This window comes from Rattus norvegicus, chromosome 1, assembly GCF_021556685.1.
Source record: "Rattus norvegicus strain SHRSP/BbbUtx chromosome 1, alternate assembly SHRSP_T2T, whole genome shotgun sequence".
Classification (NCBI taxonomy): Eukaryota; Metazoa; Chordata; class Mammalia; order Rodentia; family Muridae; genus Rattus; species Rattus norvegicus.
In genome coordinates, this window is record NC_141534.1 from 154,735,195 (window position 1) to 154,760,407 (window position 25,213).

Consider the following 25,213-nt stretch of genomic DNA (forward strand, 5'->3'; position numbering starts at 1 on the left):
ACAAGTTTGTGTCATGGACGGAAGGCGAGAGAAAAATCTTTGCGAAAGTGTAAAGCACCGTGCAAATAAGAACTGGAACAGGCACGGAGGTCCCGGGTCCTTTGGTTTCCAGTCCCAGGAGTTGCTCCTGTCTCCTCCCACTTTGGAGACCGCGGAGTAGGAAGGATTAAACCCGGGGGAGGAGTTCCGCCCCAGCTCCCTAGCCTGTGCCAGCACGCCTAGCCTTAGCGCCCACATAGAGCTCCAGTCTCCGTCCTGTGCCGTGCCCCGGCTGTGCTTCCCAGGGCAAGCTCCAGGCTCCGCAAGACCCGCGGGCCTCCAGGATGCAGACACCGCACAAGGAGCACCTGTATAAGCTGCTGGTAATCGGCGACCTAGGTGTAGGCAAGACCAGCATCATCAAGCGCTACGTGCACCAAAACTTCTCCTCCCACTACCGGGCCACCATTGGTGTGGACTTCGCGCTGAAGGTGCTCCACTGGGACCCAGAGACGGTGGTGCGCCTGCAGCTCTGGGACATCGCAGGTGAGCACTCAGAGCAGCGCGCAAGGGGGTGAGGGTGGAATGGGACAGTGAGAGGTTGGGGGGTGGTGAAGGTTCCGGGAATGGAGAGTGACTTGAAAGCAGAGTCCTGGGACCCTAGAGTGCAATCAAACAGGACATCCAGATCTTCAGAGCGCTTCACTCTAGGAAACTTTGGCTTATTGACTTGGAAACCTGATTTCAAAGAAATGAAAGTGTTTTCTTGTTTCTTTGTTGTTGTTTCTGTTGGAGTGGGCCCAACTCTAGCTGCAATGGCTTGAGCTGGTTACTTCACTTTCCCCTGGAATTCTTGGGTGCAGAGCAGACTGTGGCCCGGATTCACAAGGAGACTGTAGACGCATTCTGTTTTCATTCTAGTCTTTTTCTGGCCTTAGGGAGCCCTGACTTGGCCCAGAATGTCTCACGTGGCTTTCATCCTTCGAGTTTAGAGGGGAAGCCCCTAGGAAACTTAAGAAGGAGCAGGGTTGTCTCCTGCTCTTTCCTGTTTGCCCTTTCTCGGTTTTTAGGAATTTAGTTTCTTCCAAATCTCACTACTATCACCTCACTCCTTCTTGACTTCTTTAGTCAGGTTGAGATGCTGAATTTGTATAAATCTAGAATGAACTATCCCTTCCCACACCGCTCCCCTCTTCCCTATCTCTCTTCCATCTCCCTCTATCCTCTTCACACACTGTCTCAAAAAGGAGACCGTGTTTGTGTTTTAGGACAACTTTTTTTTTTAAACTGAGACAGGATCCTGTCATTCAACTCTGCTAATCTAGATAAAGTTGACCTTGAACTCACAAAGATCCACTTGCCTCTGCCTCCCCAGAGGCAAGGGTAGGGGGTTTTGATGATGTTAATGTCATCTGCTTTAAGATTTCTTGATTTGATCTTGGTGTAGTTTTTGAGAAAACTAAAATGAGATCAGAATTTGACCAACAGTTTATACCAGCTCCTAGGCACAATGAAAACTGAGGCAGGCTGCAGTTTGTTCTCAAGACTGGGTCCTACTTGGCTGCTTGTAACCTGGGTATGCCTAGCTTCTTATTCCAGATGCTAACTCACCAGACCAGTAGCATTTTGAGTTGCAAATGGCTAGGCAGTGATAGCTCAAGAATCTTCTCACTTTGGAGTTTTAAACTCCAATGAATTCCCCATGATCCATTTTAAATGGCCCTACTTAATCTCTATTCATGGTTTGCAGCACCAAGAACCCCTTGATAAGTGCTGGATTTAAGTAAGGAGTTCTTTTTCAGAAGATATGTTCATTGCAGCTAGTGCATTTGGGTGGAAACATTTTGCCCTGACTTGAAATGAACACCGAGAAGGAAAACTCCTAAACGGACATGTATGGTCTTTGGATACATGTGCTTCTGCAGCCATGAGCTTGCAGGTCTTATGATAAGGTTTGCTAGTGTAGACAGGTTCATGGTTTGGAGTATTTAACAGTTCTAGAGAAGCAGGAGCTACTGGAGACGTGAAGATTGCATCCACTAGAGTCTTCTGAGCTTTTCCCTGTGAGCCTTTGCCCTCTGTTGCTGCATGTATTAGTGACTGAAATGTCTTACAGCCACACCAAAGTTCTCAGGATCCCAGTTTAAAATAGTGTACTGTTTAAAAGATGTAGTTGTAGCTAGCATCATGCAGCTAGCATAGTTGTAGTCTAAGTAGCATTATGTCTTCAACCTTGTTATATGTAGGTGAGTTTTAGTTTCCTCTTCTAAACAGGAAGAACAGAAAGACATAATGATTCTGAGCTTCCAGAATGGGATACCTTTAGAGCAGAATCCCTTCTTCTGAATACTACTATGCGATTATAGATAAATTCCCCATATCTTTGTTTAGGTTTTGTTATCTATAAATAGGGAGTGTGTTTTATCTCCCAAATGACAGAAGAATAAACAATAATGCAAGGTAAAGACAATAGTGCTGACCTCTAGGAGCTCATTAAGTTACTAGTGTTTGCATATTTATACCTACTAAGCTAGAGGAACATGGCATAGATATGGTGACTAAGTCCTAACAAGTAGTAATTCCTATACCACACATATATCTTGTTCTCAAACGTCATTTCAGCATCAGTTTTAGTCTTACGCATTTTGCAACATAAGACAGTTTGAGTTCCAAGCTTGCTCTCAGAAGCCATTTAACTGCCAGACTTGTGAATCCTTTCCCTAGCCACAGTTTCAGACCAAAGTTTTGCTGAAGGCTATAATCACAGAAGTTGGTGCAAGTAGGAAATCGGAAGGATCTGAGGTTCCATACAACAGACAGAGTGGCATTCAACCTCATGGTAATGCTCAGTTCACTTTCTTTGATAACTTCAAGCTCAAAGGCCCTGAACTGATGAGTTGGAGGTTGAAAGCTGTTTGAGTGAAAGCAAGGTAATTGGGGGATAGGACGGTTGTAAGGCAATTGTTTCAGGTTGTATTAGAGACCTCTGAGTTCTAAGATAGTTTGAAATCCAACCTCCACTCTCCACTCAGATTCAAGTTAGGTTAAGTATGCTTTTGAGTACCCTCAAGTCACAGCATGCCCTCCTTTTCTTACCTCTGGTATGTGTTTATAAAGAAGGGGTAACAGTGAACTGAGTTTTGAGAGTGTTCACATTCTTTTCTTTTAACTTAAAAAGTAAAACATGGTTTTATGTGTATGGATATTTTGCCTGCATGTATGTTTATACATCACATGTATATAGTGCCCATGGAGGCAAGAAGAGAGTGTCTCTGGAATGGGACTTAACAGAATTGTGAGATGCCATGTGGGTGCTGAGAACTGTACTCAGGTTGGTCTTCTGCAATTGCAGTCAAAGTGCCTAACTGCTGAGCCACCTCTCTAGTTTCTCCCGTTTGTTTTGTTTTGGTTTGGTTTTGAGACAATGTAGCCCAGGTTACCCTTGAACTCACTGTGGAGCCAAAGTTGATTTTAAAACTTCTGATCTTCTTTTCTATGCTTCCCCAGTGCTGAGGTTACATGTAATGGCCACCATATTTAGCTTATGCAATACTGGGGATCAAATTAAGGGCCTTGGGCATGTTAGGCAAGCACCCAAACACTCTTGATGAGATGGCAAAGACTTGCCCTGACTCTATACGATATTAGCCTACTACAGTGGTTCTTGGCATAGATAGATCCTTTGTGTTTCATTTGGTTCAATGATGTAAGGCCTGATTTGTATATGGTTTCCCATGATATACATCTCATATCACCTTGAGTGGCCTGCCCTATTCTGAAACTCCCAAGACAATAGGGGCTTGTGAAACAAGATGATAATTTCTCCAAAATTTACCCCATTTCTGAGAAGGTCAACTATAAAGGCGAACCTGGGTCAACTCTGTTCACATATCCTTGGTAGAGTCAAGTATATTAAGTTATTTTGTCCAGGATGAACCTGTTAACAGCCAAGTAGGATTGTGCCTATTCAGTCTGATTTGAAATCATACTAGGTTATGCAAGTCCACTAACCTGTGAGTACCTGACAAGCAGTGAGTTCTTGCGGATAAGGCCTTCTTTCTTTCTCTGGTTGGTAGATAATTTTTGCTTTCTTCCAGCATTTTTCTTTTATTGAAAATAGATATTTTCTCATTTAATACAATCTGATCACGTTTTCCCATCCTCCTACTTCTCTAAGTTGTTCTCCAACTTTCCTGTTCTTGAGTTATTAGGCAGTCCTTGCCTTCTTCCTACAATTTTTGGATATTTATAGACACCAATATGGAGAAAGTGGATAAATGAATGAAAAAAATTTTGAACATTTGATCACAGATTGAGGTATGAGCTTATACTCCTCTTTTCTGTATACATAAACCCCCCAAAAGAAAGAAAGAAACAAAAAGTATATACTTGAGATTCATTTTCTTAACTACTCTCCAATCTAGATCCAGACACCAGCAATTTGCCACATGAGCACATTCAGAGAATTGTGTTGTTCTCTGTGGAGCTCCTAAGTACTTTGGGACACAACTTCAGGAATTGTGACAATTACAGATCTAACAGCTACCATCCCTTAAGCACCTGATATTATGGCTGTCCAAGGACATTTAATTTCCTAGTTAAATAGCTGGCTATATGGTAGTGTTAGAATTTAAAATATGGCTGTTGAACAGGCCACCTACCTAATGAACATGCCCCTCCCCACCCTTTTTAACAACTTTGTTCTACTTCCCCTTGTTTAATAGTAGAGTGTTTCAGATACATTCTAAATCTAATTATGTATGGTGAAAATATAATATTTGATATTGGTCAAGTCATGAAATTTTACTGGACCTCAGGTATAGAATAGCAATTATTTTATTTGCCTATGATATCACATTTGTAAGATGTTCTCTCAGCTTCTACAAGCTTTAATGTTATAGTATATATGTATGTATATCTACCTCTGTCTATATATGTAACAGTACATACATACATTCATACAAATGAATAAGTGAAATTTGACTGAATGTGCTAATCATCATACAATCCAACTCAGTATTCAAAAATGCCATGTAAAACATCGTATTTGCAGACAGTTGGAAGAGCGCTTCTTCACCATGGAGAAGTTTTCGTGAAGCAGTCTTCTATATGACAGCTGCCTCTAACAAGATCCAACTTAGGACAACAGCATTCCATTTCTATGCAAGACTCAGCTATTCTGTCTTTCCCCATTCACTTGGGTCACCATGGTAGAATGCTTTAAAGTTTTGAAAATGTTCTCACTCTGGGGTCTCAACTGAAGAAAAGGTTTGGACTTGGCCATCTCCTCAGTGTCCTTAGTATCTATGTTGATAATAATTATCCAATTAATCTTATAAGTATTAGGTATCTTGGCACTAGATCTAGATATATAGCAAAAGGTACATTTTGAAAACAAGTATGTCAAGTAGAACAACATGCATTTGAAGACGGGCCTATCTCCGTGGGGGAATTCATTGCCTCTTTTTTATCCTGGCTAATTATAGGTTTTCAGATCACTATGTGGATAACAGGCTGTGCACTTAACAGCTAAGCAGAGTGTATAGTAAGCAGAAGTGGAGACTGCTCGATATCGTACAGGAAACATGGAGGGGAATCAGGATATTGAATTAGATATGACGATTCTGGACCTCAAGAAGGTTAACTCTTTTGTGTCATGATGACATGAAAACTTGCAAGCATGCCATCTCTCATAGTGAGGGACATGGACTCATAGCCGTGATTGCAAAATATTTTTGCTGCTGGAACAAAGTGGATCCTGTCTACGCCACACCCTTTAACTGTTTGAGACAAAAAAAGCCTGAGGAAGTTGGACGAAGCCTGAATTAGCACAGCATTTCTTGTGCTCACACTTATCTCTGTTCTTTTATTGGAGCTATAATTCCCTGAAAGAGGCTCAGACTCTGATTCTAAAGCTGCCTGTGTGCTTAATGTTGCAATTTTTCACCTTACAATTCCATTTTCCCGATGGTCATGCTCTCCACAGTGTTTTTGCACATTAGCTGTTTACTAAGTTTGTGTGTATCTCTGTGTGGGTGTGTCTGTATACAGTCACTATGTTTGAACTAGAGTGGATCTGAGACTTTTTTGAGAATAGTTGTCTTGAAATAGGCTTACAGCTTTTTTTTCCCTTATGATAATTCATTTCAGGAAGGGGATAGATCAAGACTTTCAAGCTCCTTTTGAACACTTTTTATGTCTTTTTCTATGATCTAGAGGTAAACTTTCCAGAAAGACCTGGTGACCCCATTATTTTAGAGTAAAATTTAGATATAGGACATCTATGGAAGATCCATCTCTCTAGGTCATTATATGTTGGTATAAGTTGGCAAAGTTCAAATACAAGACTTGATTTTTAGATTTCAAATTATTAATTCACTGTTTATTTGGGATAAAGTTTCTGAATTTGCACTTTTTCCCCTTCTTTTGATTTTCCATTCCTAGATCAAGAAATGCCATTTCATTACTTTGTAAAGTAATGATCTTTTTCTTTTTGAGTAACTATGACTTGCTCACCACCCATCCGAAGTTTGGTGGCAGCCTCCTCTGTCCTCAGAAGGAAGTTTCCAGCAGCCCAATACTCAGTACAGTGTCCTCATCTATTTTGACTTCTTCAGTTTAACCTCTTGCGACAGAAGAACACCATTCTCAGAGTTCAAGACTGGCTTTTCACTATACATGTCAAGGCTTTAAGTGATCAGGCCTGTGTTGCACTTCAGCCTTATCGTCCACACATGGCATTGGACTGTGCCGGAATCTCACAGCGTCCCATTGCCTTACCTTTCCTGCTATGCAGTAGCTCACACAATTGCCCCTGTATCAATGTACCTTCCTGTCTTTTACTTAGGTCACTTCAATATATCCTGAATCATTCCATCCATTCTATCTGTTGACTTCACATGAAGATAGGAGGAGACACTATTTCCAAAATCACAGATTAGTCTTATTTTCCATAGATTATGATGTTTCTTCTTCTATACAAGAGTGGTATGTTCATCAAAACTGTATCCCAGTATCCTAACTAGTACTTAGCACATACTTGACGTTCAATGAATATATAATAAAACATTTCTAATCAAATATTGCATCATTAATTTGATTCCAAGACAGGTTGATGTTCAATGTTATAGATAAAATAGAAATTACTAATTCAAATTTGATTGTAGTTTAAAGACCAGAATTTTATACATATTACCATATGTATAAAATGTATAACCAAACACCTTAAGAAGGTATTTTAGTATTTTTAACATAAAACTGGGGAATATGCTTAAATATGATTTTAAAAGCTATGATTCTTCATTTATCAACTTCTCTGGAGTTTGGAATAAAATGTCAGTTGTTTAAAGGTCAAGGGGAAAAGTGTGTTCTTTGAAATTTTCAGTATGTTAAATGGGGTAATAACATATGAAAAGTAATTTTATATGATTACATCATCTTGTACCTTATCCAAACCTTTCCAGTCCTTTTAGAAATAAAGGGATTTATGATTTGGAGGGATAGTATTGGAATCTCAGGCCCATAAAACTTATAAATGTTAGAACTAATCCCTTGTTTATTATTGATGAGGTCTGAAAAATTAAAACCTTCTTAAAAGCTTGTGTTATCTTAAGTATTGACATTCAGTTATGGTAGGCAAGAGGGATCCACAGTTCATTTGCTAACAGTATAATTTTTCTGTAGCTCTAGGCATTTAACTCAGAACATTTTGAGGGCTAGTGCAAGAGATATACCACAGAGGTACATCCCCAGGCACTTTAACCATAATTTTAAAATGAAAACCATCCCAATGACCATGCATGGTAATATTCAGATTTCAGTCACTTTAACTCCTTGGCTTTCCATGTTTGGTCCCATATTTATTGTTTCTACTCCTTTCTGTCCATCCTGCAGATGCATGAGATCTTTTCTTTGGTTCCACACGTCATAGTGATAATAGTTGATTCATTTAAAAAGCAACTGCCCTAAGGAAATTCCCTAATTGTTTCTGTCAGTAGTAACTTCTTCACCCTTTGAGTCCCATGCAACATTTTTTTATTCCCCTGTAATACTTGGTGACAAGTCTTGTGTTAAAGTGAGTTTATCCCTTTGAAGATATACTGTGCACGTTTCAGAGGCCTCTGCCATGAGTTATTTGGTATATATTATAATTAGGTGGTTGTGGCCAAAGAAGTAGAGAAAGTGCGAATGCTACTTAGGAGGGTGTCCTAGTTAGGTTTCCACTTGTAATAAAATGTTCTAACAAAAGCGATGTAAGGGAGAAAGAGGTTTATTAAAGCTCACAGTTCATCACAGAAGGGAAGTAGAGGCAGCAGGAACCCAAAGCATCATGTTCACAAACAGAAAGCAGAGAACACTGAGTGCACGCCTGTTAGTGCTTAGCTTGCTTTCTCCAGCTTATGCACTTCAGGATCCCCTGCCTCAGTCAGGGTCCCACACGCTGGGGGAGTTTTAAAGAAATCAAGAGAGTCTCCCATAGGTGTGCTCCCACATGCCTCTAGATTCTGTGATCTCAGAAAAGATCTAAGAAAAAGCCTAATTTTGGAAGGAAGAGTTAATGAATTTAAGAGGGCTGGAGAGTTTGAAGTGTTTGATTATCGTTTTCCTTAACTCTGTAATTTTTGTAGCCCGCATTTTCCTGATGGACTGTTTAGCCTTTGTTCCCCATATTTATATTCAAATTTAACTTTTAATTAGTTTACCAGTCTTGCATAAAATTGCTCTCCCAAGAAGAATGATGGATTTTCTTGTTTACGTCTTCAGTCTAATGCAGACCAAGTATTTATAGTATGATGGGGATTCCAAAAGATTTCTCTCTAAAGCATAGGGGAAGTTCAAAACAAATTGATTCAAAAATCCTTGTTGAGAAACTTGTTTTCCTCTGCAATATAATGTGCTATTAATAGGTCTATTTATTGAGGGTCAGGCATATTATAGGAATATGCACCATTAGCTTTATTGCTCAAAATGAGCTTCTCTGGACTCTTACTACATAGAGACAAAAAAAACTATAATTGTTTAGGCTATAAAAATGTGAAGCATGGAAAACTTTTTGGACAGGCACACAAATAAGGAGTTCTGCTGAGTTATGATTTATCTGACCACTACTCCTATTTTACAACCAGTCTGTCTATTCTAATGCTTCCCAGTATTTGATAAAATAAAGCAATTGTTTTGCAGCTAATAGATTATTTAAAGTTCATCTAGTAGGAAAGCTAAATTCTTTTCATGCATCATCAATGAAAGCTTATGATTAGCTGAACTTAATGTAACATATCTTTATATATGACTTTTAGGCCAGAAAACTATAGTACCTAAGGGGCAGAAGTACCTCATTTGAGAAAGAAAGCTAAGAATAGCTGTGTGGTTTTTCAAATAATAACTTTTATGGTGCTAGGAGGATCGCTCTATGTGTCTTTGTATGTATGTATCTGGTTTTTGTTGTTGTTACTGTTCTTGTTGCTGTTGTTGTTGTTTTGTGTTTGTTTATTTTGGATTTTTGGTTTTGTTTTTTTGTTTTTTGATGTAAACAAAATAGAGTAGCCTCTAGAGGCTTATGCAGAAAATCTCACACTCTTAGTACATCACACTCTTAATGTCAAAATAATTTCTTATTATGCCCTTAAGTCAAAGGAAGTACTTAAAACTTATGTTCTTTAAGAAGATAAAACTAGGTGACTTAATAAGCATGTTTTGGAGTAACTCAGTTTGTAGAGTGCTAGCATCCATAAAATTCTAGGTTGGTTTTCAGCACTGTACGAAACGAGACATGGTGATCTTTGTCAATAATCTCAGCACTGTGGAGGCCGAAGGATCAAAGCTCATCAAAGGTCGTCCTGGGCTATGGAGCAAGTTCCATGTGGTTTTGCTATACACACAAAAATGTATCTTCTAGCAAGTAGTTATTCATTTGAAAAAAAAGTAGCACAATTTGCAAAAGATTTTGTAAACTACAATTAACAAGTATGTGTGCCTTGGGTTATGGAGTGACCTCTTAGCTCTTTGAGACAGACTTGTCCCACTACCCTCATTTCCTGCCTGTATTGATTTGTCACACAGTTCTTGTTTTCTATGACAGAAATTTCCAAAATTAAACTACCCCAAGTGTTTGCCTGAAATTTTAAAATATCACAAGGATTTCCAGGAGGCATATTATAGCATTTCTAACATTTATGGTTTAGGGAATAAGTATACTAAAGGAATCTAGAAATCCTTCAAGAATCGAGATTGGAAATAAGCGGTATTTTTGTATGTTATGTATTAGAGTGTCTTTAAAGGTTACTTAGGACTACTATTTCAAATGCTAAATAATTCAAAGGTTGCTTTTTGTTGGATGTATTGAGCTAATTATTTAGTAAACATATTTAGGATGATTAGTTGTTATTTTTAGAACAACATTGTTTTTAATTGAAATTGTTGGTGTTTAATAATATTAATGAAAGGAATCATAAGATTTCAAAATTAAGGCCAGGAAAGGCAATGTAAAGCTGTAATCCCAACATTAACAATGTAAAGCAGGAGGACCATAAATTCAAAGCTACCTTGGGTTACACAGTAAGTTTTTTTAACGGAATTTTATTTTCTTATACATTTTTTCTTAGCTAAACATATCATATATAGCTTGTTTATTCTTGATGGATAAATCCAAGAACTATAACTACCATAAGTATTAAATAAGAGCCATTATTTATGGTGGATCTGAAATGATGGAAAGAGCCTGGATAGTTCTAAAATACAGGCAGGTTGAGATCTTTTTGAACAGAAGAAATGGAAAATAAATGCATAAGATCTGTGATTCTTCTTTTTTCAATCCAGTTCTTTCCTTGCAGGGGTTCCCTCCCTCCCACAAATATGAATAAAAATAGTCACTTCATTATATGAAGTCCCTGTATTGCTACTTTCATTCTGTTATGTAAGTCTATTAGGGGTACACACTAAGAGCCTCTTAGAATCCACGTGCTATGCAGACATGAGTACTGTGATTGAGTAATTGAATTGGTAGCTTGGGGGATCTACAGTGTTACTGGACACACTGCAGAGGGTTACAGACCATGAAAAATACTGCAAGCAGGTGTAAGTTAAATAATCAAGAGGATGATATATAGTGAGTCATTGTTGTGGAAACTTGGGAAACAAAGAAATGGGTTCAAAGCCAAATAGTCATAGTCTAGTCATAGTCATGATTAAAAAGAAGGTATACTTATCTTATTAAAATGGTTATGAATGAAAACTGAGGTTTTAAATTGGTGTTTTTCTTGCACACGAGTATTTGAAGGAAGTAATGTCAGCACATTTTTCTTTTTCATTTAAAAGTTAGAAGTTTGGTATTGATTAGTTCAAAAGTGTTCACAAGTGAACAATAGATGGTCATGATTTATTTTTAATATGAGTTCTGTACTTGTAAGTGTTCAAAATTTTTAAGATATTCCAATATGTGAATTTTTATGATATAGCTTCCTTTCTGTTACAATCAAAGGGGCTAATTTAAATTGTTTGAAATCTGGTATGGATCACACCACATATTAGTAATTCAACTTCTCATTATGCACCTTTGCTCCAGGCTCTAGGTACATTACTCTCTACAAGCATTGATACTGAGACACAGGGCCATGGAAAATGAATTCAGTAGTAGTACATAGAAAAGAAAATAGGTTAACTGCACAGTTGCGACCTCCCCCTATAACATTTGGCCATATACTCAACTATCTATGTAACATATCTATTTATAGAAATCTAATATCAACTGTAACATGTCAGAATCTTGGTTTATTTTCTGTCATTGAGTGTCACACATCAAACCTAATGAAATCATCTCTGTCCTAGCTACTAGTAAAGTCCTGTTTTCTTTGAGGCTCCTGAAGTCAGGCTTGAATCATCCCTTTTTATACAGTTCCTCTGCTCTGTCTGTCTCCAGTTGTTTCCAGGAAACAAACAATCTTCACAACTACCACTTAAATTAAATAATAATCACTTGCCAATTGTTGCAATACCATCCTAACTGGAACTCCAGTTCTGTCCTGGTTCTCACAAATCATTTCTCAATGCATCTACCTTAGTATTCGTTGATTTTTCATCTTGTTTCGTTCCAGCAGCTTGGCCCATTACCATGGCAGAGAGCAGCGTGGCAGACATGGTACTGGTGAAAGTAACTGGGAATTCTACATCTTGATCTACAGAAAGCGAGATACTGGTCAGGGCATGATGTTTTAAATGCCAAGCCTACTCCTAGTGATACCCTGCTTTCAACAAGGCTGCATCTACTCCAACAATGCCACACTTCCTGATCTTTCTCAAATGGTCCCATTGCCTGGTCACTGAGCCTTCAAATATATGAACCTATGGGGACCATTCTTATTGAAACCTTGAAACCACCACTATATATGGATAAAGGGAGAGAGGGAGAGAGGGAGAGAGAGAGAGAGAGAGAGAGAGAGAGAGAGAGAGAGAGAGAGAGAGAGAGAGAGACAGGAGAGAGAGAGAGAGAGAGAGAGAGAGAGAGAGAGAGAGAGAGAGAGACTACTCCCCAAAGAGAAGGCTACCTATTTCTTGTAGCTAGGTCCCATTTCTACTTAGTGTGAAATTGAATCTTCATGACCCATTTCTCTTAACTAGGGTAAAGCTCAAGCTTTCAGTTCTTGAGCTTTTGGGGATACAGTTCATATCTAACCATAGCAGACTTTCTCTTTTCCTGCACATATAAACCTCAATGAACTTTCATTGTTTATAACTTGTCATAGGAGTAATAGAAATTTGGTCATGGTTATAGATCAGTTGGTAGTGTTTCAGGGGTGATGATAAAACAGTTGGTATTAAGTACAATCTATGTCTACATGATGAAAATAGTGATTAATAAACATCTTTCTGTCACTGGAATATCAGAGAGAAATGCAAAACAGTGAAGAGATTAAAATCTACCAGCAGATGATTATCAAGGCTCTTAAAAATAAAAAATTTATAGTCACCTACCACAGCACGTGGGTTTCCCTAACCCTTCAGAAAAAGCTTACTCTATAAACAGCTCGATGTTCCTTTCACCACAGCTGGAAGTAGGATGTGGTTACTTTTCTCTGAGACCGTGGTGAAAGAGTTATATTTACTTTTGATTTTATATTGGCTTTCTGATTTTCATATACTAATCATATAAATACAGAGAACATATTTATGGGTCTTTTAGATCTGCTGATCGGGCCATAACTCTCAAACATGAACTGCTTGTAGTAAATTCATTACACTATTCCTTATTTATTTATTTATTTATTGGATTTTCTTTATTTCAAATGTTATTCGCTTTCCTGGTTTCCTATCCGTAAACCCCCTGTCAAATCCTGCCTCACCTTGCTTCTATGGGGGTTCCTCCACCCACCCACCCACCCCTTCCTGCCTCTCCATCTTGACATTTGCCTACACTGGGGCATTGAGCCTTGGCAGGACCAAGGGCTTCTCCTCCATTGATGCCCAACAAGGCCATCCTCTGCTACATATGCAGCTGGAACCATAGGTCTGTCAGTGTGTACTCTTTGGATGGTGGTTTAGTCCCTGGGAGCTCTGGTTGGTTGGTATTGTTGTTCTTATGGGGTTGCAAACCTCTTCAGCTCCTTCAATCCTTCTTTCTCCAACTTCTCCATTGGGGACCCCATTCTTAGTTCAATGGTTGGCTGCTAGCATTCACCTCTGTATTTGCCATGCTCTGGCAGAGCCTTGCAAGAAACAGCTATATCAGGGCAAAATTTACCTATTATAAATAGATCCTAATAAAATTGGAGTTACAAGATAGGGGCTTATATTACTGTTACCCATAGACTGTTTTTAAATGGAGATTTATGGGCTCTATGCAAAACCAAAACAGCATGTCCCTAAAGAGTGTAGGGGAGGAGTAGGTATTCTATAGAAATGCCAGGTTTGTTTGTTTGTTTGTTTGTTTATTAGTATTTCAGAAAAGGGTTTCTCTGTGTAGTCTTGCCTATCCTGTAAATCACTCTATAGACTAGGCTGGCTTCCAACTCCTATATGCCTATCTCTGCCTCCCAAGTGCTTTGATTTAAGGCATGCACCAGTATCACCTGGCATTTTCAGATTTCTTTAAAATGTTGCCAGATTGAAATAATTGGAAGACCTGTATTGATGCAGTTTTACATGTAAACTTACATAGAAAGGAAGTGATGAGAGGCACTAAGGGTTCAGGCGATGCGGTTTTACCAAGCAGTGGCAATTTTTGTGGATAAGAGGTGGCAGAGTTAAGAGCCACCTCAAGTAGTGGAAATTGGGATGAGCATCAGGGCAGAGACTCTTTGTATTGAGAATATAGTTCACTCTGGGTGGATGTGTCAGTGATGCTATGAATCACATTGGCAGACTGAGGAAGGGTAGGAGGCGAACAATTTGGGCATCTGTTGTATCAGTTCTTTCCCTGCTGTGATGAAACAAAACAACTTCAGTGTGGATTTATTTGTATCCACCGCCATGATATATAGACATAGTTCCCTGTGGCACTTATGGTGGCAGGAGCAGGAGGTTGCTGGTCACATTACAGCACACTCAGGAAACAAAAAAGTGTAAAGGATAATACTCAGCTTACTTTTTTCTTTTCCTTTCTGGACCAGGACCCTAGCTCATGTTACTGTGCTGCTCTCAGTTAAGGTTGATCTTCCCTCACAGATACTCCCTCACAGGCAAGTCCAGACAAGTAATTCCAGATGCAATGAACTTAATTATATTGACCATTACATCAGCCAGATTTCCCAGGAACAACATTGAATATAGTTTAGAGTGGACAGTGAGGAAACTGCAGCCCATCATGATGAATGGACTAATCTGTACTCACACACTGGTGGGCTGAGATTAGTTGGCTAAAAGTATCTGCTTAGTGTTCACCAGTCTCTCACAATGACTCAGTTAACCTCCTCATCTGGAAAGTGTCTATAAGAATATGGAAAACAGTTTTATGCAGATGAAATGCACTAACATAGACTAAGCACCCAACGGTCAAATTTTCTTTACTGTCTAGAAAAAAGAATAGAAATATGATGTATGTTCTAAAAATAGAATTTTGGATCAGAATTTAAGACGAAACACTATTACAGGTACTTTAACAGAGACAAAAATAAAAAAGTGAACCAAATCCTAATTCTATCTACTAGTGATTAGGATTTTTTTTTTGTATTATGAGCCCCGAACTTTTATGTACAGTGAATCATAAAATTATGTTAATCAGAAGAAAATTAAGTAGACAGCACATTTCATAAGACTGAAATACTGAAAATGCAATGTCATTAGGAAAGTACATGTCAATATAACCTCAAAAATATGTCAGATAAGTTTAGAACACAAGATGCTGTACTGGATGTCTTGTAGGTTATAACCTTCTATGCTTCTGCCATAGGCTTTATACCTGTTTAGGAAACTCAGGCATAAAACAACTTGGCTGTTCTTAGTGAGAGCGCTGGGGAACTGATTGTAATAGTTAACTTTAGCTGTGAACTTGACCTAGAGTTACCTGGAAAGAGGGAACCCCAATAGCTAATGGATGGAGGAGGACCTAGTCTCCTGTGGGTAGTACTATCCGATCTGGTGGCAAGGGGGCCCAGACTGTCTTAAGAAAATGTAGCTGACTGAGCATTAAAGCAAGCCAGTAAGCAGTCTTTCTCAGTTACCTCTGCTTCAGTCACTGCCTCCAGATTCCTGCCTTTATTTTCTTCCTTGACTTCCCTTGATGATGAACCCATAAACCAAATAAACACTTTTATCTCCAGGTTGGTTTGCCTAGTGTTTTATCACAGTCACAGAAGTCAAACAAGAACATGGATCATTAAGTGAAAATTCCATGAAATACCCATTATGGTTGTGACGTTTGTATATATTTTTATCTACACTTGGGACACCAAGGAAACCACTATAGGCCATTGAAAACAGAGCCAAAGCTTGACTAAATCACAGAGCAGAGAACAACTAGGAGGGTTTAGCTGTCACCCTTATCAATGTCATTAGCACCACAGAAAAATGAGATGCAGAGACAGAAATAGATGTTTAAGGCTACCTTGGTGTGTACAAGGCCACTGGTACCAAAATTAAGGCCCATGCTTTCTGACTCCTCTAATAAATTTGCTGAAAATTTCACTGCCCTCAAAGGTGGAAGTGGAGTCATGATTCATATCCATACTATGCTGGAATGTGTTTAGAGGCTATAAGACAAGTGGTCCCACACCTAGGAACTAGGTCAACCTTAGAAGAAAAACCAAGTATGACTCCCAGGCCTTCTAATGGGCAAACCCCTCCATATTAGTGGCACAGAGTTAAATCGTTGTCCAGTAAATGTGTGTTTGAATGAGTATTACAATACCAGAAATAGTTTTTGAATCACAGCCTTTGTTTTGTTTTAAAATAAATTTATTAAGGAGAGATTGTACAGGTTCTCAACCAGTAGTCGGGTACTCGCTGAGAGTCACATGATTTTCACTTTTAACAATTGCTAGCAGATAGGGCTATCAGCTGATGGAGGAAGGATAAGACGTGAGAGCCAGAAATTCTCTGGTCTGCCTATAACCCCTTCCTGGAATGTCAAAAATACGAACTTTCCCAGTGGGCTGGCCCAGTGACCTCCATATACAAAGACCTTTTCTTTCTAGAAACATATTGCTTTCTACTTGCTTCTGATTCATTCACTCTCTCACACACTTACACACTTTTTCAATCTTTGTCAGGCTATAAGATTAAGGCCATATATTGCTTTTTGCATAGTCCGAAGATGATCCTTGGCCATATGCTAAATGGGAAAATCTTCCTTTTTGGGGGCCATCTACTTTGCAGACCTCTTGACAAGCAGATCTTTGAATAACCCATGACTTCCCTTCATCTGGCTAGCTCTCTAGAGAGATCATAAGACATCTTTAACAAGCCTAGAGGCCCTCAGAGTTATGAATGATCACAGAGGGCTTTTTTTCCCCATTTGTCCTGAAATGTCATGCCCCGCCCTGAATGGAATCAAAGGAGATCATTATTCGTGTAAAGCGTTAAAAAAATGAAAAGGGGGAGGGGTCATTCGGGAAAAAGGAAAGTTCATCCGTGGGTTGCGTGTCATATGAAAAATGTTTTCTCCTTCATTGACCTGATGACTATGGGAAACATTTCAAGTTTCTCTATGGTGTAACCTATGTTAGAAATATTGTATTGTCATGTGCTGGTTCTGACGAATTGCTGCTTTCCAGCACACATTCCTGAGGAGAGGCTCAGATACTAAGGCAAGAGCCATGAAATGTCATCCCTTCCCAAGGCATGTTTAGGAAACTGTCTTTTCTGTAACACCAATGAGAAAATGACCTACTAAACATTCATTCCTTTTTATGAAAATTTATCCGCATAGAACATTGCGCTCTAAGCTTATTTAAAGTATAGTTAGAGGCTTTGTTGGCTTGGATTTTCCTAAATGCATTGCATTTTCGGTAATTATTTTTCCTATGAGAAGATGCTGATTTGTGTAATTTTATGATTCAATGTAAATAAAGATTTGTGGCTCATGAAATAAAAGTCCATCCTTCATTAGTTCCTGCCTCCAGCAGTCATTAGTGGACATAATGAGAGGTAAAAGGATTTTGTTCATTTTTGTCTCTGCTGAAGTGCCTATAAAAGTGTTTTTTGTTTTAAACTCTGATCGAAAACTCTGTTTTCTGAACTTACATCATATTTCTATTATGTTCTTAACATAGTAAAGAGAATTTGGCTGCTGGATGCTTAGTCCATGTTAATGCATCCCATCTGCATAAAACTGGTCTCCGTATTCTTCTAAACGTATTCCAGATGAGGAAGGCTTAATTGAGAAAGTCTAAGAAATCCGCCAATACTCATTTGGAAGACTTTCAGAGTCAAACTGATTCCAGCTGACTGCAACCAATTTCCAAGCCAATCTTTATTCTTTAAGAGAAAATGGCTTTCTGCAATATCAGGGCTGTTTCTCTGTCTAATAGATTGTAAACTACTTATGAGGAGACTGGCTCACTGCTGTATTGTGAGGACATAGACCACAGACCACCATGGATTCTGTACATGTCCATTGAGTATCTGTAAAATTGGATTGAGTTGGCTGCTTCTGGAGCAGAAATCGGCAGTCAGGAGAGCACAAGAGTGTGTGGAAGAGGCTGAAAGTACTTGACGTCAGTGAATAAACATGGCTGTGGATTCAGACAGCTGAGCTTTAGAGTCTGACTTTGCAAGCTTGCCATCTGTTTAATTTGATAAAGCTACAGACATTCCAAGTCTCAATTTTCTCATTTTATACTGTGTAAAGTGGCCGGGAGTGTAGCCCCCTGGTAGAGTGCTTACCTAGCACTCCTAGACCCTGGGTGTGATATTAATCTCCACAATACCAATAATGGCAAGAAACTAAACAGTGGGAATAATAATTGACCTGCAATGGTCATTTATGTAAATCATACTATTGAGGGGGAGTAAACATACAGAGTATGCTAACTTCTTCTATTGCTTTTAAATGAAAATATATTTTGGATGCGTCTTTATCATACTACATACTTTTATTGTTAATCTGGTTTCCCATTACAATATAAACTCTGAAGAGCAGGGATTTACATGATAATATCGTTGTGCATCAAGTATTAAGAGAACAATATGATGACCTGTATTGATTAAAATATTCCGTATTGGCATTATAGAATGTAGCAGTCATTAGATATATGTGGGCATTTTAAATTAGCAATTTCAAAATACAATAATTAAAGTAATGAATTTTATTAGTGCTTATTAGTTGAATGTTATTTATTTATTTATTTTATATGAGTCCTTTGTAGCTATTTTCAGACACACCAGAAGAGGGCATTGGACTCCATTACAGATGGTTGTGAGCCACCATGTAGTTGCTGGGACTTGAACTCAGGACCTCTGGAAGAGCAGTCAGTGCTCTTAACCACTGAGCCATCTTTTCAGTCCAATGTTGTTTTTAATCTATTAGTCTGTTTCTTTCAGTAGATGAATTGTCTATCTGTTTGCATTTCTGGGTGTTACTAAGAGGGATTTGATATTCCCAGTTTTTTTTTTCTCTTTTTTTCAGTTCTTCTCTCCTGAAGAGGGAATTTTGGGGGTTTTGGTTTACTATGTTGAACATGATTGATCCCTTACCAATTCCCAGTCTTTTAGAAATTCCTGAAATAAGTTGTAATATTCCTTGTGTGCCCACTGATGAGTCTTTTTTCTTCTTTCAGTGTGTAGTTTCCCATATTAATATCCTTTGCAATATTGGCCTGATTGTCATCATTGCCTTATTTTTTGCTTATTATGACAGTTTTAAATTCTCTGTCAATCTTGAGAGACAACTTTCTGTATATGGCATCTGAGATAATTTGATTTTTCTTTGAGGGCTTAAATCATAGCATTTCATGCTTACATGGCTTTTCTTCTTAGTAATTAAAATATTATTGTACAGTTCTTACAAATAAAAAATAATATGCTCTTAGATTAGTAAGACCTAAAATCTGTATATCTCAATGAGTTTCTGTGTAATTAAAATGTCTTGGAGCTTCACACTACATTTTAAGATTGTTGATGTGAGAGCTGATGTATTCTGAAAATTCTCATCTATGTAATAACTTATAGCTTTTTCCTCCCATCTTTACTAAATTCGGTATTTCTTATTTACATTTCAAATGTTATTCCCTTACCCTGTTTCTAGGCCAACATCACCTAGCCCCTCCCCTTCCCCTACTATCTGGGTGTTCATTTCCGCATCCTCCCCCCATTACTGCCCTCCTGGGGGAGTCCAGCCTAGGGAAGACCAGGACTTCCCCTTCCACTGTTGCTATTTATTGCTACCTATGAATTTGGAGCCCAGGGTCAGTCCATGTATAGTCTTTGGGTAGTGGCTTAGTCCCTGGAAGCTCTGGTAGCTTGGCATTGTTGTTCATATGGGGTCTCAAGCCCCTTCACGCTCTTATAATCCTTTCTCTGATTCTTCAACGGAGGTCCCTATCTCAGTTCAGTGGTTTGCTGCTGGCATTCGCCTATGTATTTGCTGTATTCTGGCTGTGTCTCTCAGGAGAGATCTACATCCGGCTCCTGTCAGCCTGTACTTCTTTGCTTCATCCACCAGATCTAGCTTGGTGGCTGCATATGTATGGGTCACATGTGGGGCAGGCTCTGAATGGATGTTTCTTCTGCCTCGTTCTAAACTTTGCCTCCCTATCCCCTCCTAAGGGTATTCTTGTTCCCCTTTTAAATAAGGAGTGAAACATCCGCATTTTCGACATTCTTCTTGAGTTTCATGTGTGCTGTGCATCTTGGGTAATTCAAACATTGGGCTAATATCCACTTACCAATGAGTGCATACCATGTGTGTTTTTCTGTGATTGGGTTACCTCACTCAGGATGATATTGTCCAGTTCCTTCCATTTGCCTAGTAATTTCATAAAGTCATTGTTTTTGATAGCTGAGTAATATTCCATTGTGTAGATGTACCACAATTTGTGTATCCATTCCTCTGTTGAAGGGCATCTGGGCTCTTTCCAGCTTCTGGCTATTATAAATAAGGCTGCTATGAACATAGTGAAGCACGTGTCTTTTGTATATGTTGGGGCATCATTTGGGTATATGCCCAAGAGAGGTATAGCTGGATCCTCAGGCAGTTCAATGTCCAATTTTCTGAGGAACTTCCAGACTGATTTCCAGAATTTTTGTACCAGTCTGCAACCCCACCAACAATGGAGGAGTGTTCCTCTTTCTCCGCATCCTCGCCACCATCTGCTGTCGCCAGAGTTTTTGAACTTAGTCATTCTGACTGGTGTGAGGTGGAATCTCAAGGTTATTTTGATTTGCATTTTCCTTATGACTAAATATGTTGAACATTTCTTTAGGTGCTTCTCAGCCATTCGATATTCCTCAGCTGTGAATTCTTTGTTTAGCTCTGAACCCCATTTTTAATAGGGGTATTTTTCTCCTGCAGTCTAACTTCGTGAGTTCTTTGTATGTTTTGGATATAAGTCCTTTATCAATTGTAGTATTGATAAAGATCTTTTCCCAATCTGTTGGTTGCTGCCTTGCCCTAAAAACTGTGTCTTTTGCCTTACAGAAGCATTGCAGATTTATGAGATCCCATTTGTCAATTCTTGATCTTAAAGCATGAGCCATTGGTGTTTTGTTCAGGAAATTTTCTCCAGTGTCCACGTGTTCGAGATTCTTCCCCACTTTTTCTTCTACTAATTTGAGTGTATCTGATTTGATGTGGAGGTCCTAGATCCACTTGGACTTAAGCTTTGTACAGGGTGATAAGAATGGATTGATCTGCATTCTTCTACATGTTGACCTCCAGTTGAACCAGCACCATTTGCTGAAAATGCTATCTTTTTTTCCATTGGATGGTTTTGGCTCCTTTGTCAAAAATCAAGTGATCATAGGTGTGTGGGTTCATTTCTGGGTCTTCAATTCTATTCCACTGGTCTATCTGCCTGTCTCTGTACCAATACCATGCAGTTTTTATCACTATTGCTCTGTAATGTTGCTTGAGTTCAGGGATAGTGAGTCCCCCAGAAGTCCTTTTATTGTTGAGGATAGTTTTAGCTGTCCTGGGTTTCTTGTTATTCCAGATGAATTTGCAAATTGTTCTGTCTAGCTCTCTGAAGAATTGGATTGGAATTTTGATGGGGATTTCATTGAATTTGTAGATCACTTTTGGTAAAATGGCCATTTTTACTATATTAATACTGCCAATCCATGAGCATGGGAGATCTTTCCATATTCTGAGATCTTCTTCAATTTCTTTCTTAAGAGACTTGAAGTTCTTATCATACAGATCTTTCACTTGCTGAGGTATTTTACATTATTTGGGACTATTATGAAGGATGTCATTTCCCTAATTTCTTTCTCCACTTGTTTCTCTTTAGTGTAGAGGAAGGCTAATGATTTATTTGAGTTAATTTTATACCCAGCCATTTTGCTGAGGTTGTTTATCAGGTTTAGTAGTTCTCTGGTGGAACTATTGGGGTCACTTAACTATACTATCATATCATCTGCAAATAGTGATATTTTGACTTCTTCCTTTCCAATCTCTATCCCTTTGATCTCCTTTTGTTGTCTGATTTCTCTGACTAGGACTTCGGGAACTGTATTGATTAAGTAGGGATAGAGTGGGCAGCCTTATCTAGTCCCTGATTTTAGTGGAATTGCTTCAAGTTTCTCTCCATTTAGTTTAATATTAGCTACTGGTGTGCAGTATATGGCTTTTACTATGTTTAGGTATGGGCCTTGAATGCCTGTTCTTTCCAGGACTTTTATCATGAAGGCGTGTTGAATTCTGTCAAATGTTTTCTCAGCATCTAATGAAATGATCATGTGGTTTTTAATCTTTTAGTTTGTTTATATAGTGGATTATGTTGATGTTTTCCGTATATTAAACCATCCCTGCATCCCTGGGATAAAGCCTACTTGATCATGATGGATGATTGTTTTGATGTGTTCTTGGATTCAGTTTGTAAAAATTTTATTGAGTATTTTTGTGTCAATATTCATAAGGGTAATTGGTCTGAAGTTCTCTTTCTTTGGTGGGTCTTTGTGTGCTTTCAGTATAAGAGTAATTGTGGCTTCATAGAAGGAATTTAGTAGTGCTCCATCTGTTTCAATTTTGTAGAATAGTTTGGATAGTATTGGTATGAGGTCTTCTATGAAGGTCTGATAGAATTCTGCACTGAACCCATCTGGACCTGGGTTCTTTTTGGTTGGGAGACTTTTAATGACTGCTTCTCTTTCTTTAGGAGTTGTTTAGCTGTTTAAATGGTTTATCTGTTCCTGATCTAACTTTGGTACCTGGTATTTGTCTAGGAAATTATCTATTTCCTCCAGATTTTCAAGTTTTGTGGAATATAGGCTTTGGTAGTAGGATCTGATGATTTTTTGAATTTCCTCTGATTCTGTTTTTATGTCTCCCTTTTCATTTCTGATTTTGTTAATTTGGACACACTCTCTGTGTCCTCTGGTTAGTCTGGCAAAGGGTTTATCTATCTTGTTTATCCAGCTTTTGGTTCTGTTGATGCTTTGTATAGTCCCTTTAGTTACTACTTGGTTGATTACAGCTCTGCGTTTGATTATTTCCTGCCTTCTACTCTTCCTGGGTGTATTTGCTTCTTTTTGTTCTAGGGCTTTTAGGCATGTTGTCAAGCTGCTGATATATGCTCTCTCCTGTTTCTTTCTGCAGGCACTCAGAGCTATGAGTTTTCCTCTTAGCACAGCTTTCATTGTGTCCCATAAGTTTGGGTATGTTATGCCTTCATTTTCATTAAATTCTAAGATGTCTTTAATTTCTTTCGTTATTTCTTCCTCAACCAGGTTATCATTGAGTAGAGCATTATTCAACTTCTATGTATATGTGGGCATTCTTTCCTTGTTGTTATTTAAGAAAACCTTTAGCCCGTTGTGATCTGATAGGACACATGGGATTATTTCTATCTTTCAGTATCTGTTGAGGCCTGTTTTGTGTCCAATTATATGGTCAAGTTCGGAGAAAGTAACATGAGGTACTAAGAAGAAGGTATATCCTTTTGTTTTAGGATAGAATGTTCTGTAAATATCTGTTAAGTCCATTTGGTTCATAACTTATATTAGTATGTCTATGTCTCTGTTTAATTTCTGTTTCCATGACCTGTCCATTGATGAGAGTAGGGTGTTGAAATCTCCTACTATTATTATGTGAGGTGTAATGTATGCTTTGAGCTTTAGTAAGGTTTCTTTTATGTATGTAGGTGCCCTTGTATTTGGAGCATAGGTATTTAGGATTGAGAGTTCGTCTTGGTAGGTTTTTCCTTTGATGGATATGAAGTGTCCTTCCTTATCTTTTTTGATAACTTTTGGTTAAAAATCGATTTTATTCGATATTAGAATGGCTACACCAGCTTGCTTCTTCAAACCATTTGCTTGGAAAATTGTTTTCCAGCCTTTTACTCTGAGGTAGTGTCTGTCTTTGTCTCTGAGGTGTGTTTCCTGTAGGCAGCAAAATGCTGGGTCTTCATTACATATCCAGTTTGTTAATCTGTGTCTTTTTACTGGGGAATTGAGTCCATTGATATTGAGAGATATTAAGGAATAGTGATTGTTGCTTCTTTTTATCTTCATATTTGGAGGTGAGATTATGTTTGTGTTCTTATCTTCTCTCTCTCTCTCTCTCTCTCTTTTTGCAAAAAGATTAGTTTCTTGCTTTTTCTAGGGTGTATTTTGCTTTCTTTTGCTGGGCTTTACCATTTATTATCCTTCATAGGACTGGATTTGTAGAAAGATACTGTGTAAATTTTCTTTTGTTGTGGAATATATTGGTTTCTCCATCTATGTTAATTGAGAGTTTTTCTGTATACAATAACCTGGGCTGGCATTTGTTTTCTCTTAGAGTCTGTATGACATCTGTTCAGGATCTCTGGCTTTCATAGTCTCTAGTGAGAAGTCAGGTGTAATTCTGAAAGGTTTGCCTTTATATGTTACTTGACCTTTTTCCCTTACTGCTTTTAATATTCTTTCTTTGATTTGTGCATTTGGTGTTTTGACTATTATGTGACAGGAGGAGTTTCTTTTCTCGTCCAATCTATTTGGAATTCTGTAGGCTTCTTGTATGTTTATGGGGATCTCTTCCTTTAGGTTAGGGAAGTTTTCTTCTATGATTTTGTTGAAGATATTTACTGGTCCTTTGAGCTGGGAGTCTTCACTCTCTTCTATACCTATCATCCTTAGGTTTGATCTTGATCTTCTCATTGTGTCCTGGATTTCCTGTATGTTTTGGGCTAGTAGATTTTTCTGGTTTACATTATCTTTGACAGTTGTGTCAATTATTTCTATGGAATCTTTTGCTCCTTAGTTTCTCTCTTCTATCTGCTTTATTCTGTTGGTGATACTCACATCTGTGACTCCTGATCTCTTCCCTAGGTTTTCTATCTCCAGGGTTGTCTCGCTTTTTGCTTTCTTTATTCTTTCTATTTCCATTTTTAACTCCTTGATGGTTTCATTCATTTTCTTCTGTTTTGTTTTCTAGTAGTTCTTTAAGGGTTTTTTGTGTTTCCTTCTTAAGGGCTTCTAGTTGTTTACTTGTGCTGTCCTATATTTCCTTAAGGGAGTTATTTATGACCTTCTTAAAGTCCTCCATCATCATCATTAAATGTGATCTTGAATCTAGAGCTGGTTTTCTGGTGTGTTTAGATATTCAGTGTTTGCTTTGGTGGGAAAATTGGGCTCTGATTATCTCATGTAGTCTTGCTTTCTGTTTGCT

General features: G+C 38.3%; 1 protein-coding gene across 1 annotated transcript in view; it reads left to right on the forward strand.

Annotated features, from left to right (window-relative positions):
• Positions 1 to 277: 277 nt before the first annotated feature.
• Rab38 (RAB38, member RAS oncogene family) overlaps positions 278 to 25,213 on the forward strand; it is an 80,345-nt gene continuing 55,409 nt past the window's right edge. The window contains 1 exon segment of the mRNA NM_145774.3: positions 278 to 525. Within this exon segment, the coding sequence (NP_665717.1) occupies positions 324 to 525 (202 nt within the window). The 5' untranslated portion in view covers positions 278 to 323.